At 36.2% G+C, this 16,066-nt stretch overlaps 1 protein-coding gene across 8 annotated transcripts in view; it reads left to right on the top strand.

Moving 5' to 3' along the window:
• HUWE1 (HECT, UBA and WWE domain containing E3 ubiquitin protein ligase 1) overlaps window positions 1-16,066 on the top strand; it is a 175,124-nt gene that overhangs the window by 46,364 nt on the left and 112,694 nt on the right. For all 8 annotated transcript variants that reach the window (XM_038587503.1, XM_038587504.1, XM_038587508.1 and 5 more), the window contains 3 exons: window positions 3,200-3,298; window positions 3,953-4,159; window positions 5,369-5,521. In XM_038587503.1, the coding sequence (XP_038443431.1) occupies window positions 3,200-3,298; window positions 3,953-4,159; window positions 5,369-5,521 (459 nt within the window). The remainder of the gene's footprint in view (window positions 1-3,199; window positions 3,299-3,952; window positions 4,160-5,368; window positions 5,522-16,066) is intronic.

Raw genomic sequence — 16,066 nt, 5'->3', positions numbered from 1 at the left:
TCTTATTGAGTGCCATACATATTGAGTATGTTCGCTTTCATAACTGTTGCGGATACTTTCCCTTTGATTTTGTTTTTGATGTGTTTTGGCATCTTCTATTTTTGACAGTTATATGCTCAAATTATTTTGGAAGCCAAAGAGCAAAAAGAAAACTTGCCTTCAAAACTACACAAGTTGAAACAGTGGCATCAGTGTAAGAAAATAACTTACGAAAGGATCCTAGTGTACATGTGCATAAGAACTTCACATACGATAATTATAGGAATTACTGATTGGTAGAGAAGGACAATACTAGTCAAGAAACCATGTCAGGACAATTGTTTGACTTTTTAGGGGTGGGGACTATTGAAAGAAATTCTAGATAGACTGAAAGTCAAATATTTTTAAAAGAAAAATTATAGGGATCCCTGGGTGACGCAGCAGTTTAGCACCTGCCTTTGGCCCAGGGTGTGATCCTGGAGACCCGGGATTGAATCCCACGTCGGGCTCCCGGTGAATGGAGCCTGCTTCTCCCTCTGCCTATGTCTCTGCCTCTCTCTCTCTCTCTCACTGTGTGCCTATCATAAATTAAAAAAAAAAAAAGAAAGAAAAAAAAAAGAAAAATTATAAGTGAAATATAGATGAATGTTTAGCTGGGTGTTAGATGGAGATGGCCCTTCCAAGCATTAAAGCAAAGGAAAAATAACATTTTCTTTTTTCTAGTTTATTATAAGACTACAGTATATAATAACACATGCCATAAAAATATGTTGAGTGTTTATGTTATCATTGATGCTTCCAGTTAACAGTAAGCTATTAGTAGTTAAGGTTTTACGGAGTCAAAAGTTTTAGTTGGGTTTTCTATCGCAGGGGTAGTCAGCACTCCTGACCCCCATGTTCTTCAGCAGTGAACTGTAGTTAATATCTTAGGTAGCTACGTCAGTAGGAGGGATGAATGTCCCAATGACAAAATGGACATAGGTCATTTCGGAAAAGAACAAATTCAGTAAACTTCCAGAATAATTTAACCTTGTAGATTATCAGAGAAATGCAAATAAAATCAGAGAAATGCAAATAAAAAATATTTTTTCTTTTACCTACTAGGTTATTACAGGTTTGTTCTTGGGGTCACACCTGTATACAGATTCCTGGTTCACAACACTTGATAGCTCTTAGCAAATTACTCCTGGAATTGGAATTTTTAGATCATTGCCTATACATTTTTTCTTAAAGATTTTATTTACTTGAGAGAGCTAGAGTGAGAGAGAGAGCACAGAGGGAGAGGGAAAAGCAGACTCCTTGCTGAGCAGAGAGTCCGATGTGGGGCTTGGTCCTAGGACCCCAAGATCATGACCTGAGCTGACAGCAGAGACTTAACCACTTAACATCCAAGTGCCCCTGCTTGAAGATGCCTAGTTTTCTTGAGCAGCATATCCCATTTTTCTGTACTGTGATTAATACTAGGTATTATTTTTAAGAAGGACATTAAAAATTTTTTTTTTACTTTCGACCCCCTTTACCCTTTTTTCCCACCTGTGTACCACTCACTGACAACCACCAGTCTATTCTCTGTATATATGAGCTTGGGTTTGTTAAATTTTTTTTTGTGTGTTTTGAATTCTGTGTATAAGTGAGATTATATGGTATTTGTCTTTCTCTAACCTATTTCACTTAGCATAATGCCCTCACGGTCCACCTATGTTGTCACAAATGGCAAAATTTCATTTTTTAAAAAAGATTTATTTATTCATGAGAGAGACAGAGACACACAGGCAGAGGGAGAAGGCTCCTTGCAGGGAGCCTGATGTGGGACTCGATCCTGGATCCAAGGATCACACCCCGAGCTGAAGGCAGATGCTGAACTGTTGAGCCACCCAGGCGTCCCTGGTACAGGACATTAAATGCAATAATACTCATTATAATCGCTAGATAAATAGGTGGTGTTAGCTCATTTTGCAGAAGGAGTACTAAGATTAAAGAAGTAGCTTACCAACTATCTAATTCCAAAGCCCATATATACTCTTTGTAGTAGTATCCTGTCTCTCGATATTTAAGCCCCTGTTATGTGAAATAAGTGCTTTAGTATGTGGCAAACATTTGAGCCTCACATAACCTAGGTTATTAGGTCTCTTTCCCTGGTAAGAAAACTGTGGCTGAAAAATTGGACTAGCTCATGATCAGCTTATTAAACATCAAGCTAGGCACTTGGCGGGATGAGCACTGGGTGTTATGCTAAATGTTGGCAAATTGAACTCCAATAAAAAAAATAAACATCAAGCTAAGAACTGAACCCAGTTTTGTTTGGTTGCAAATCTAGGCCCATTTCCAGGATACCATACTGCTTTACAGAGAAAAAAGCAAGTGTAATCATTTCTAGCTGCCATCCATTAATAGGAGACTTCTCTGTTCCAGTCTCTAGCTGCCCTCCTCCTCCACTTTCAGAAACTTTACTATAAATTCTTAATCCACACCTTACTACCTGAAAAACAAGCCCTTTTCATCAGTAAAAGAGAGCAGGAATGTATGACAATGGAATCCCCTAAGAATGAAGTCCCAGTGTGTTACAAAGTTCAGAAGCTTTTGGCCCTCCTACAGTTAGGGGGTTTAATGTTGCAGAAAAATATAGCCAGTGCTAAACTTCACCTTTAACTGTAAAACCACTATGACTTTTCAGTGTTCCTCTGATTGAACATTTTTTATCAGGCATTCTAGTTAACTTTCAGACTGTGGTACAGATTCTTTCATTTTTGTTTTCATTGATGTCTAGTTTCCTTTATTCCTATTGTCTGTACCCTTCCAAGTAGATTGTCTACATGTTCATGTCTGTCCAAGTTAAAAATGCACAGATGGATTGTTCTATTTTTTTAAGATTTTATTTATTTATTCATGAGAATACACGGGGGGGGGGGTAGAGACACAGGCAGAGGGAGAAGCAGACTCCATGCAGGAAGCCCGACATGGGACGCGATCCTAGGTCTCCAGGATCACAACCTGGGCTGAAGGCGGCGCTAAACTGCTAAGCCACCGGGGCTGCCCTGGATTGTTTTATTATAAGATTTTCATTTAATCTCAAGTGTTTGGCAAATTTCCCATTTTTAAAGCAGCATATTCTATCAAAAGTTAAATTGTGGTGTTGGCTTAAAGATTCCTTTTCCCATTCTTGGTTTTTGTGTGTATCCCTCAGACTCTAAAACACTTTATGAATACCCATTTTTCTCAGCCTGCAGACTGCAGAGCCTTAATAGACAAACTCAAAGTTTGTAATGATGAGCAACTCCTCCTGGAACTGCAACAGATCAAAACATGGAACATTGGGAAGGTAAGTGAACCCATGCTCCCAAAAAATGGGGGGGGGCTCCTGGGACTAGTACATCATTTTGTATTATCTGATATGGAAAGAGAAACCACAATGAGGTATTATCATTCATCAATTACTTAATAAGTATCTATGTCTAGTGCAGCTCTAGGCCAGTAGCTTTTAGTTTGTGAATACCAAGGAAATTTTGAAAGAAAATGTGAAAGGAAAATTTTGCTACCTGAGGATGAGGAACGTTTCCATAGGTGATAAAGAATTGCAACCACAGAATTCCTTTATGTTAACTGACAACATGAGTTTGAGATAGTTAAAAGAATCTTTAACTCTAAAAATGAATACTTCTGAAAAAAATAGGTCCTGGCAGGGAGAGTCATTGTGTTAATAGACCTCAAAATGTAGCCAGAACTCCCTCTGAAGACCTGGTTAAGGTGTCAGCTAATGTTAGCACATATATATTTTGATGGATGTAATAACTCAGGTTTCTATGCCTCAGAGTATATTTCTCATATGGGTTTCTGTACTGGTGGAGGATTAAAGAGAAGCAAATGTGGGAAGTGAACTTGTTTGGGTGGCATGCTCAGCAATCCATTGTAGCAAAGCACCTGCATAGTACTTCTACTTATTCTTCTATATTCCTCTTTCTCTTCCCTTCTCCAGTGTGAGTTATACCACTGGGTGGATCTCTTGGACCGCTTTGATGGAATCCTGGCAGATGCTGGACAGACAGTGGAGAATATGTCATGGATGCTTGTATGTGATAGGCCGGAAAGAGAACAACTGAAAATGCTTCTCTTGGCTGTGTTGAACTTCACAGCCTTGCTCATTGAGTATAGCTTTTCCCGACATCTGTACAGTTCCATAGAGGTAGGAGAAGCTCAAGCCTATGTGATCTCTTTTCAGGTAGAATTGATCATGTCTAGAGATAAAGAAATTGCTATTTCTTACTGATAATTCTTTCCTTTTCATTATGGAGATCTGGAGTTTTCAGTGTCAAAGATCATACTTCTTGGATATAGATACCCTTCATAGGTTGGTGGGAAGGTTCTTTACTGTCACCTTCACTCCGTCTTTCCAGATTCAAGAAATTAATGAGAATGTAATACATGTATTGAAGTATTCTTGGGAATTTGCAGGAACCGATCTTTGTTCCAGGTTATTAGAACAGCCCCAAATCACTTAAACAATTAGTTGATTTCCTTGACACATTACTCATTGCCTAAGTGCCCTGTTGTTAGTGTTAATTCTCCTAAGTCTTTGGTAAAGAAACAAGATTAGTACTGAAAGGAAATGGCTTGGGAAAAGAAGTGGAATAACAACTAAAGTATAGCACCCAGAGTGTTTTAAGTGAGGAATAAGCAGTCTGTTAAAGATAAAATAGATTAGTTGCAAAAGAAGTCCGTAGCCTTTAGGATTATCAGCAACCAGAAATACCTAGGTTTATTGCCAGCTAAATGACATAATGATTTTAACATTGACCAAATGCTCCAATATATTGATGAACTTTGATTTTATTTGAAAATCTAAGCAGTCACTCTTGGGTTACTGTTACATATACTATACTGTAACAGTCATAAATGCCACCAGCTGTTGTTGATTTCTTTAGCTTCTATATGAAGGACCCTGCATTTTAATTAGTTCCAATTTTATATTTGTCTGAAAGGATATAGAAGAAGCATAAAATTATTCTTTTTTCACAATACTTTAATCTTGTTGGAGACTTAATGTTCTTGAGTTCCACTATGTATTAAAATACCACATTTGTCTCTAGTAATCTGCTTTTTTCTGTGGGGACACCTGTGCAATTTTGAGCTGCTGCTCACTTTCTTTTTTTCTTTCTTTCTTTCTTTTTTTTTTTTTTTTTTTTTTTTTGACTTTCTGGCTTGCTCCCAGATTATAAACTGCTTGAGGACAAGGTTGCATGTAGTAGGCGCCCAAATACTTACAGATTTTTTTAGTGTTAAACTTCTTGATAGCTTTGTATGTGTGAATAAATCTATTATTACATAGGCATTTTAAGTTTTCAAGGCCTGGTGTGCCTGATACCATGAACTTGCCCTTTTTTGTTCCCTGTAGCATTTGACAACTTTATTGGCTTCCTCTGATATGCAAGTGGTGCTGGCAGTCCTTAATCTTCTGTATGTATTTAGCAAAAGATCAAACTATATCACACGCCTTGGATCTGACAAGAGAACCCCACTGCTAACCCGGCTGCAACACTTGGCAGAGGTGAGTCATTGGTAAAGAGTGGGAAGGCACAAAAATTGGACCAGTTCCTTTTCACAGGTGTTTTTTGCATTCTCAAAATGGATAGTAATCCCTAAGTTTACTGGCCTAATTGAATAGAATTCTGGGGACCCCCTTAATGAAGTTCACTCAAAACCTAAGAAGTATTTTCAATTGTTAAGCAATTTTGAGGGATTTCATGAATCTCTACTCAAAAAGCAGAATCTCTCTTTTTTCAAAAATGGCAACAGCTTTTCTAGAAAGTAAGTTTAGAATCAGCTTCTATTTAGGAAGAAAGTATGCAATCTGGATTTGAGTCTTGTCTCTGCTTATAAGCTCTGACACTAGTTTTCTCATCTGGGAATTTAGTATATCTACCTTAAGGGTAGTTTCAGAATAAAATAAAATGTAAGGTACTTAGTGATGTCTGTGCTCAGTAATTGGTTTGTGATGGTAGTAATTATAATTGAAGGCAAAAAAAATCCTCTCATATAATAAAGTTCAACTCAACCAAACTGTTGCATATTGTTCCCACAGACAAATTGGTCATACATACTTAGGGTTTGAGAGAGATAGAAAGCTTTCTTAGAAGAAAATTGATAAGAGGGGAACTGAGTGGGAAAAGTTAGAGGGGGAGACAAACCATGAGAGACTCCTAACTCTGGGAAACCAACAAAGGGTTGCAGAAGGGGAGGTGGATGGGGAGATGGGGTAGCTGAGTGACAGGCACTGAGGAGGGCACTTGATTGGATGAGCACTGGGTGTGTTATACTATATGTTGACAAATTGAATTTAAATTTTAAAAATGTAAAAAATAAAATTGATAAAGCTGACTCTTTAAAAGCCAATTAGTGATTGCCTCACACTATAACTCAAATATCAGGCTATTTTTAAATACACAATTCCTTAAAAATCATTTTTTAAAAACATTATTTTAGAGAGGGAAAGAGAACTGGGAGTGGGTGGGAGATGAGGAAGGGCAGAGGGGGGAGGGAGAGGGAGAGAGTCTCAAGCAGACCATGCTGAATGTGGAGCCCAACATAGGGCTTGATCTTACAACCCTGAGTTCACAACCTGAGCCAAAACCAAGAGTTGGACACTTCTTAGAAATCATTTTTTGAAGGCAGCCCTGGGTGGCTCAGCGGTTTAGCGCCACCTTTGGCCCTAAATCACAGGGTGTGATCCTGGAGACCTGGGATTAAGTCCCACATCAGGCTCCCTGCATGGAGCCTGCTTCTCCCTCTGCCTGTGTCTCTCATGAATAAATATCTTTTAAAAAAAAGAAGTCATTTTTGAATGATACTAAACGTAACATGTATTGTGAAAATTCTAGGGCATACAGAAAAGTATAAAGAGAATATTAATCACCTTTAATTCAGCCAGATGGAGCTTACTTCAAAAGTTGATCGTATTTTCTTGTATTTGCAGATAACATATATACAGATGTGTAACCTATCTTAACATAAATTTTTTAAAAGTTTTATTTATTCATGAGACACAGAGAGAGAGGCAGAGACATAGAGGGAGAAGCAGGCCCCCCACAGGAAGCCCGATGCAGGACTCGATCCCTTGACCGGGGATCACATCCTGAGCTGAAGGCAGATGCTCAACCGCTGAGCCACTCGGACATCCCTCTTAACATATATTTCTCATGTTATCAAAAAATGTAAGACCATTCAATATTGGCTCCCCAAGTAACAGAGGAAAAAGAAGCCAAATTGCAGTAGATGCTTCAAAAGAATTTGATAAAATTCAGGACATAAATAAAAACTAATATAAACTCTTAGAAAGCTCGGAAAAAAAACCTTTAAGTTTATAAATCATCTACCGGAAGTCATGGAAAACTGAACCATCTCAATTGAATTCAAAAGTTACTCAAAAATGCTATTATATTTGCCACTTAAATTTATAGTAGAGGTCCTAACAAATACAAGAGAAAAGAAAGACATGAAGGATGCATATTAAGAGAAAACATGGAGCGCCTGCGTGGCTCAGTCAGTTTTGTGTCTGCCTTGGGCTCAGGGCTTGATTCCAACGTCCTGGGATCGAGCCCCACATTGTGCATGTCCCCTTCCCTCTGCCCCTCCTCCCCCTGCTCATGCATTCTCTGCCTCTCTCAAATAAATGAAGTCTTAAAAAACCTTGTTACTATTTGAAAGTGATGGGATTGAGGCTTTTGGTTTTCTGGGGAGACAGTATAAAATTATTAGAACTGATAAAAGTATAATGAGGTAGCCAAGTAGTAAACAATCACTATATAGGAACAAATATCTCCTCCATACATTAGTAATAACCAATTAGATGATTAGAAAAAGACTCCATTCATAGTTTCAACAAGTATAGTTAAAATAAGCCATAATGGGTAAAACCATACTTTTAAGAGAAGATAATTTAGAAGGTTATATTGTGATCTATTGGTAGGGAAGGAACTCTTTAAAACCCCAAAGCATAAATCTTACTGTAAAAATTCAAATTTTATAATAGAAAATTAAGACTTTCCCATTCAATGAAAATCATAACTCACTGTGATATTGGCATTTATATTGGAATGTAAATACATACTCCATACTGCTTCCTTGGACAAGAAAAACATCCATTGAGATAAACCATGTACTTACTGATACCTTTGACTAACATTCTGTTGCAGTCTTTGTCATGGACCAATACAACATTCAAACAATTGGTGGAATATCAGTTGGTCTGTGGATAACACTAAGCAGCTCTGCCCAAGATAAAACTTAGTAGAGTAATGATAGATCAATAACTGTTTAGCCATGTTTTAAAACTGTCAAGGGGGGACACCTGGGTTGTGCAGTCATTTGAGTGACTCTTGGGCTTCAAGTCAGGTTGTGATCTCATGGTCATGGGATCGAACCCCACATTGGGCTCTGCACTCAGCGTGTAGTCTGCTTGAGACTCCCCTCCCTCTGTCCCATCTCTCCCCAAAATAAATAAATAAATAAATCTTTTTTCAAAACTGTCAAGGAATTGTGTCATTGTAGTATATTTAAGGAACTCCTCCAAATTAACAAGAATAAACAAAGGCTATGGATAGATAATTCACAGACCAGGGAATTCAGCATATTTAATTGATGTTCAAATTCAGTAGTTTTTTTTTTTAAGATTTTATTTATTTATTCATGAGAGAAGCAGGAAGCCCGATGTGGGACTTGATCCTCAGACTCCTGGATCACACCCTAAGCCAAAGGCAAACACTCAACCACTGAGCCACTCCAGCGTCCCTCAAATTCATTGGTAATTAGAGAAATAATAGCTTATTTCTTAAACTATCAGATTAATATTAGAAAACTGTGTAATGGTGTTGGGCATGTGAGGCTATAGGAAACCTTGGCTGGTACTCCTGAGTATATATCCCAAAGATGATACAACATTATTCCATAAGGTAACATCTGGGAGAACAATGCATCATTGTGGCAGTTAGTAGACTAGATAAGTAAAATGTGGTGCATGGGTATTATGGAATATGTAGCAGTTAGAAGCAGTGAACCAAATAATACACATAGCAACCTCAGTAACTTTTTAAAATAATGTTGGGGGGTGGCTAAACATGTTTATTGGTTAGTACTATTTCTGAAACTTAAAAATGTGCTCATCTCCTTTTGAAAGAAAATTAAAGGATAGATCTCAGAAGTGATAAGTGTTGCCTTAAGCAAGGAGAAAGCAATGTGAATGGACAATAATCAGATGATTTACATAAATAAGTAAAAGAAAATAAAGCTAAGGGATCCCTGGATGGCTTGGTGGTTTAGCACCTGCCTTTGGCTCAGGGAGTGATCCTGGGGTCCCGGGATTGAGTCCTGCGTCAGGCTCCTTGCATGGAGCCTGCTTCTCCCTCTGTCTGTGTCTCTGCCTCTCTCTGTGTCTCTGTCTCTGTCTATCATGAATAAATAAATTTTTAAAAATCTTTAAAAAAAAAGAAAATAAAGCTAACCAGCAGTATTTAAAATCTGTTAGAACAAAACTAAACCTTTTTTTACAGATTTAAAAGATGATAATTTGTTAGAGACAGGTGATACCATTTTTTGCATGGGAAGACTCAATATAGTAGAAGCCCTTTTAAAGATTTATTTTTAGAGAGGAAAGTGTGAGTGGGGGTAGGGGTGGAGGGAGAATGAAAGAGAATCTCAAGCAGACTCTGGACTGAGTGTGGAGCCTGGTGTGGGGCTCAGTCTTTACCATGACCCCTTAGATCATGACCTGAGCCAAAATCGAGTCAGATGCTTAACTGAGCAACTTAGGTCCCCCAGTATATACCACTTTTTATTTATTTATTTATTTTTTTTTATATACCACTTTTTAAAAACTAAAACACAAATGTCAGTTCCTTTTCCTATTTTTCTAATGTAAAGCCACAGACTTGACTTTGAGTCAGAAATAGTCTGTTCTCTTATTTATGTAAGTTATAACTGTCCTCTGATTTCTTTAAAGTAGAGCAACAATGGTGTAAAGACATTAGTTTGTAAAGTAACCTGAATAATTTACCCCTGGATCTCTTTTCCCTAATTTGACACTATTTATTTTAGCATTTTGCCTTTTAGCCTTTGCCAAATATTCAGATTAGTTTTTATTTTTTTTTTTTTTTTTTTTTTTTTTTTTTTTTTAATTTTTTTTTTTATTGGTGTTCAATTTACTAACATACAGAATAACACCCAGTGCCCGTCACCCATTCACTCCCACCCCCCACCCTCAGATTAGTTTTTATAAAAATAGTTCCTTTTTCAGTTTAAATCATTGTTCTTTATATTAGTATTTTAACTTATATACAGCTGACATAGGTGAGTTTAGAGACACACCTGGCTTGGTACACCTAGAACTAACTGGCAGGAGCAAGAGTGACTGCAGCAAGGCTGCATTATTCAATGTTTTAAGTTTGTTAATTGGCATAGGAACAGACAAATATGTCTGCAGAATAAAATAGTAAGCCTTATAAGGAAAAGTGGGACAATTGACTGAGGCGAAAATGTTTTTAGATCATTTCTTTACATTATTCACATACATCCTACAAATGTATTTAGAGGTAGGTAGATATAGGCAACTCTTTAACATCTTTCATGAGGAAGGATTTCCTAAATCAAGAAATCTATAAGTCTTTAAAAAAATTGACAGATTTTATGTGAAAATGTTAAAACTATTGTATGATAAGATAGTTATTTATAAATAAAAGGCAGATGACTTCTTAAACTGGGAAAAAATAGTTGCATGATATACAACAAAGGAGTGATGTAAATAGCTTCTGCAAGTCATTAAAAATGTAAGTAACTGAGTAGAAAAACATGCAAAAGTACATGGACAGATAATTCATAGAATATGAAATTTTTTTTAATTGGTCAGGAAAACATGAAAAATTGCACTAGGATTTATGGGGAAATGTGCATTATATGAGATCATTTTTTTACCATTAGATTAGCAATAATATCTATTATTGGCCAGGTTGTGGGGAAACTGGTACTTAAGGTACTGTTGGCATAAAAATGTCCTTTTGTAGGGTCACTTGGCCTGTACCTTTCATTTTAAAATGTATATACATTTTATTTCATCCAGTAGTTCTATTTTAAGGAAATTATGTTAGAAACATTCAAATGTGCACAAAAATTATGCTTAAGTATTCTCACTGCACCATTGAGAAAAAATTTTGAAGCATATTTAACAAGTTACAAGCATATATATGACTCTAAAAGAGTTCCTCAATGAAAGGATCTCTTAGCAAGAAAAGTTAGTTGAAGATCCCCATCCATGGTTTTTTTTTTTTTTTTAAAGTCCCAAAGTAAAACTATATTAATAAAGTGTCAAAAGTTGCAGATCTTAATAGTAAGCTTAGAAAAGGAATTGAATTGGGGGAAAAGATGATGGGTTCCACTTTTTATATTCTCTACTTTGTATGTTTTATAGTTATAATGTATTACATATTTTATAATTAAATGTAAGAATTTGTAATGGCTTTGTAGAGGTATTTTTAATGCCTGTAACATTCCATTGTTTGCTATAGTTTAGTTGTTACCTAATACAATGCCTACTATATGTAATCCTCTTAAATACTCTGAGGGTAGGAATTCTTACCTTCATTTTGTAGATAAAGAGTATGAAGTTAAGCAAGGTAAAGTGATTTGCTTATAGTCTCCATAGTTAGGCAGTGATTTGGGATTTGAAACTAGATCTTATTTGCTTATATGTGCCATACCCTTTCCAAGGGATGTGCCATATTGAATGGTTTTCAGATTTCAGAACAAGCTTTACATTTAGAGATGGAAGAAGAGTACTCTACTTAATCTGGTATTTTGTGTAGAGCTGTAACAGCATGTATCAATTAATTTAAGCTAATACTTCATATTTTATTAAGTTAAATGTTCTGACCATTTAGAAAGAAAAAGTTAAGATGCATACTATACTTTTACATGGCACACACATATACAAAGTGCAGAATTTTTTTGCTGCTGTTTTTGGGTAGTTCAAGATCATCATGTTCTTTTCTTCTCACCAGGAAGGATTGCTTAAATGATTGCTATTACAGTAGTCTCCCACTGTCTTATCCTTATCCTCAGGGGATACATTCCAAGATTCCCAGTGGATGCCTAAAACTGTATAGTACTGAAACCCATATATACTACATTTTTTCCTATACATACCTGTAATAAAGTTTAGTTTGTAAATTAGTCACAGTAAGAGATTAACAATAGTAACTAAAAATAAAATAGAAAAGTTATAAAAATGTACTGTAGCAAGAGTTACATGATTATGGTTTCTCTGAAAATAACTTATTGTACTGCATTCACTCTTCATCTTATGTTGATATGAGATGATAAAATGCCTATGTGATGAAGTGAGGTGAATGACTAGGCATTATGATGTAGTCATCGTGATATATCCTTAGTTGACCATCTGACAATATGTCAGGAAGATCATCTTCTTTCAAACTGCTGTTGACTGTGGGTAACTGAAATCCTAGAAAGTGAAACTGCAGGTAAGGTGGAACTGCTGTATTTTCTGTTGTGTTCTGGACTCCTTTTGCCTTTGACAGATGTGCTTCCTTTTTCCTCTGAATTGGGCTGACATAAAGACTGTAGATGGAAGGTTGATTTTTAAGTCCCAGACAATTCCGAATCTTGATGGGTGCAATAGACTGCAACTTTTGTTACTACATTATGTGCTTGATGCTTTGTTGTTGCAAATAAGAGCATCTTACAGGTTTTTGAGGGATTAGGCATAATATGCTAGATGTTTAGTAATAGTAACTACTGTTACTCAAACTCCCTATTAAAAATTTTAAAACTTAGTTATTCTCAAAAACGTAAAATTCTCTAAAAATGTAACTTGTTGACCTTGGTTGCTTTCTTCTACATGTTCTTTTGAAATATAACAGTTCTTATAACAGTAGTCTTCAGTAGACATTTTGCTTCATGTTTCTTCATTTTTTAGACTGCTTCCTGAATCTGAATTCTTTTTGTTTATGTATACCCTGTGAAACAACTAGATGTATGCACTTGCATATGATTAAGAACGTGGGTTTAGAAGGACCTAGTTCTGTCAACAGATACAATTAATCTGTTTATATATCTATAAATTGGGGATTATAATATCTACCTCATAGATTTTAGGTATAAACTAAATGAGGTCATAAATAAAACTCCTATGTTTAATGTTGATCATGTTGGAAGCACATAAGTGGAAGCTATCGTTGAAGATGGTTGTCAGCACATAAACTACAGGATAGTCTCTTTTATATTTACTTTCTTTTAAAACCATATATATACATTATTTTACATAAATATATACATATTGCCACACTTTTTTGGTATAGTATTTTTTCTCTTGGGTCATCTTACAACCTAAAATGTATCCTTGTGTATATATTTTTATCTTCATATTGACATGTTTAGGATATTTTTGTCACTGAATTACAAAGACAGGACATTTTTGTAACTCAATTTTCTTATTTATTTATTTTTTTTTCAATTTTCTTATTTAATGGTTTGTTAAAATTTTGCTAAATCACTTCTATATCATTCTTTTCATGGCTACATAATATTCCATAGTTTGGGTGTTCCATAATTTATTCAACTATTTCCCTATTAATGCATACTTTTTTTTCCTTTTATGAACAGTGTTTGCTACATTAAGCAATCTTATATATATGCCCTTACTTACTGATACTTTTGATCCTGTGAAAGAGTCCCAGCAATTTCCATGTTACTTTAATTGGCCCTTACTTGATGAGTAGTGAATTTGAGCATCTTTTCGGGTTTGGCTATTAGGATTTGCTCTTGTGAATTATCTGTTCATTTGCCTGTTTTTCTCTTGGATTAAGTTGAATCGCTTTTAGAAAAAAATGTTAAACATCATGTTTTGGTCTTTATGAAAAATGACTTTGTATGTGGTATCTTCTTCTCATGATGGTTTTTTAGTGATTTCATTAACCCAGTGATGTGGGCCAGTTGTAAGTATGAACAGTGGGTTAGTGAACTGCAAATGTAGTTTACAGTTCTCCAGGAAGGCTTATTGAATTGTTAAAAGCCAGTTGGGTTTTTTGTTGTTTTAAATTTTTTTAAAAATTTAATTTAGTTAATATATAATGTATTATTAGTTTCAGGGGTAGAATTTAGTGATTCATCAGTTGCATAGAATACCCAGTACTCATCACAAGTGCATTCCTTAATGCCCATCACCCAATTGGCCCATCCTCCCCCCACCTCCCCTCCAGCAACCCTCAGTTTGTTTCCTGTAGTTAGGAGTCACTTCTGGTTTGCCTCCCTCTCTGTTTTTATTTTTCCTTCCCTTCCCCTTTGTTCATCTGTTTTATTTCTTGAATTCCATAAGTGAGATCATATGTTTTTTCTCTGACTTATTTCACTTAGCATAATACTCTAGTTCCATCCACATTGTTGCAAATGGCAAGGTTTTCTTTTTTGATGGCTGAGTAATATTCCATTGTATATATGTACCACTGTTCTTTATCCATTCATCTGTCAATGGACATCTGGGTTTTTTCCATATTTTGGTTATTGTGGATATTGCTGCTATAAACATTGAGGTGCATATACCCCTTTGAACCACTGTGTTTGTATCCTTTGGATAAATACCTAGTAGTGCAATTGCTGGGTCTTAGGGTAGCTCTTTTTTTTTTTGGTAGCTCTATTTTTTAACTTCTTGAGGAAACTCCATACTGTTTGCCAGAGTGGCTGCACTCCGGAAAATTTGCATTCCACCAACAGTGTAAGAGGGTTCCCCTTTCTCTGCATCCTCACCAACATTTGTTGTTTTCTGAGTTGTTCATTTGAGTCATTCTGATGTGAGGTGATATCTCATTGTGATTTTGACTTGTATTTCCCTGATGCCGAGTGATGTAGAGCATTTATTTGTGTGTCTGTTAGCCATTTGTATGTCTTCTTTGGAGAAATGTCTGTTCATGTCTCCTGTCCATTTCTTGACTGGATTTTTTGGTTATTGGGTTTGATAAGTCCTATTTTTTTTTAAGATTTTATTTATGAGAGAGAGCATAAGGAGAGGGAGGAGGGATAGTTGGAGAAGGAGAAGAGAAGCAGGCTCTCCACTAAGGGAGCCCGGTGCAGGGCTTGATTCCAGGACCCTGGGAAGTTCTTTATAGATTTTGGATACGAGCCCTTTATCTAATATGTCATTTGTGAATATCTTCTCCTGTCCTTTAGGTTGCCTTTTAGTTTTGTTGACTGTTTCCTTTGCTGTGCAAAAGCTTTTTATCCTGATGAAATCCCAGTAGTTCATTTTTGCTTTTATTTCCCTTGCCTTTGGAGATGTGTCTAACAAGAAGTTGCTGCAGCTGAAGTCAGGTTGCTGCCTGTGTTCTCCTCTAGGATTTTGATGGATTCCTGTCTCAGAGTAAGATCTTTCATCCATTTTAAGCCAGTTGGTTTTGTTGAAGGTCTAGTATACTGGTTCTCAAACTTGAACGTGTATCAGACTAATTTTATTAAACCATAGATTGGTCTCTCTTCTCTGTTCACATCCCATTATCTCCTTCCCCCTCCAGTTTCTGATTCAGTAGGCCTAGGACAGGGCCTGATAATGTGCATTGTTAACAAATTTCTAGGTGATACTAAGGCTACTGGTCCAGGGAACACAATTTGAAAACCACTGGTCTAGTTTATTCCTTCTGTGTAAAGTTACAAACTCTTACTGAATTCTTAACAGTTCCATCTCAAAGTCAAGCTTTTTTCGTGATGTCTGAATACTTAAATTCTTTAGAAAATCCCATCTAGTGAGGTGGTGTCAAATATGTCTCTATGGCATGGTTGATAAAATAGTTACTTTATTGAGTGTCAGTAGATAATGATTGCTTAGAATCATGGTAACACTACAGGGTAGGTGAAGATAATGAGATTCAGAAGTTATATTATTTTTGGGAAAAGCCTATGAGCTTTTAGCCTCTGATGAAGTTATTATTTGCTGTTACTGTCTTAGGTGTTTAGGGTTACCATATATATAGCCTGGCTTTTATTCCAAGCCTGGATGTGTCAGTCTGAGACCTGGCTCTTGAATCCACACCCAACCCTTCCA

The sequence above is a fragment of the Canis lupus genome, chromosome X, assembly GCF_011100685.1.
Source record: "Canis lupus familiaris isolate Mischka breed German Shepherd chromosome X, alternate assembly UU_Cfam_GSD_1.0, whole genome shotgun sequence".
Classification (NCBI taxonomy): Eukaryota; Metazoa; Chordata; class Mammalia; order Carnivora; family Canidae; genus Canis; species Canis lupus.
Note: the sequence above shows the minus strand (reverse complement) of the source record. Positions and strands in the feature narration are given on the sequence as shown.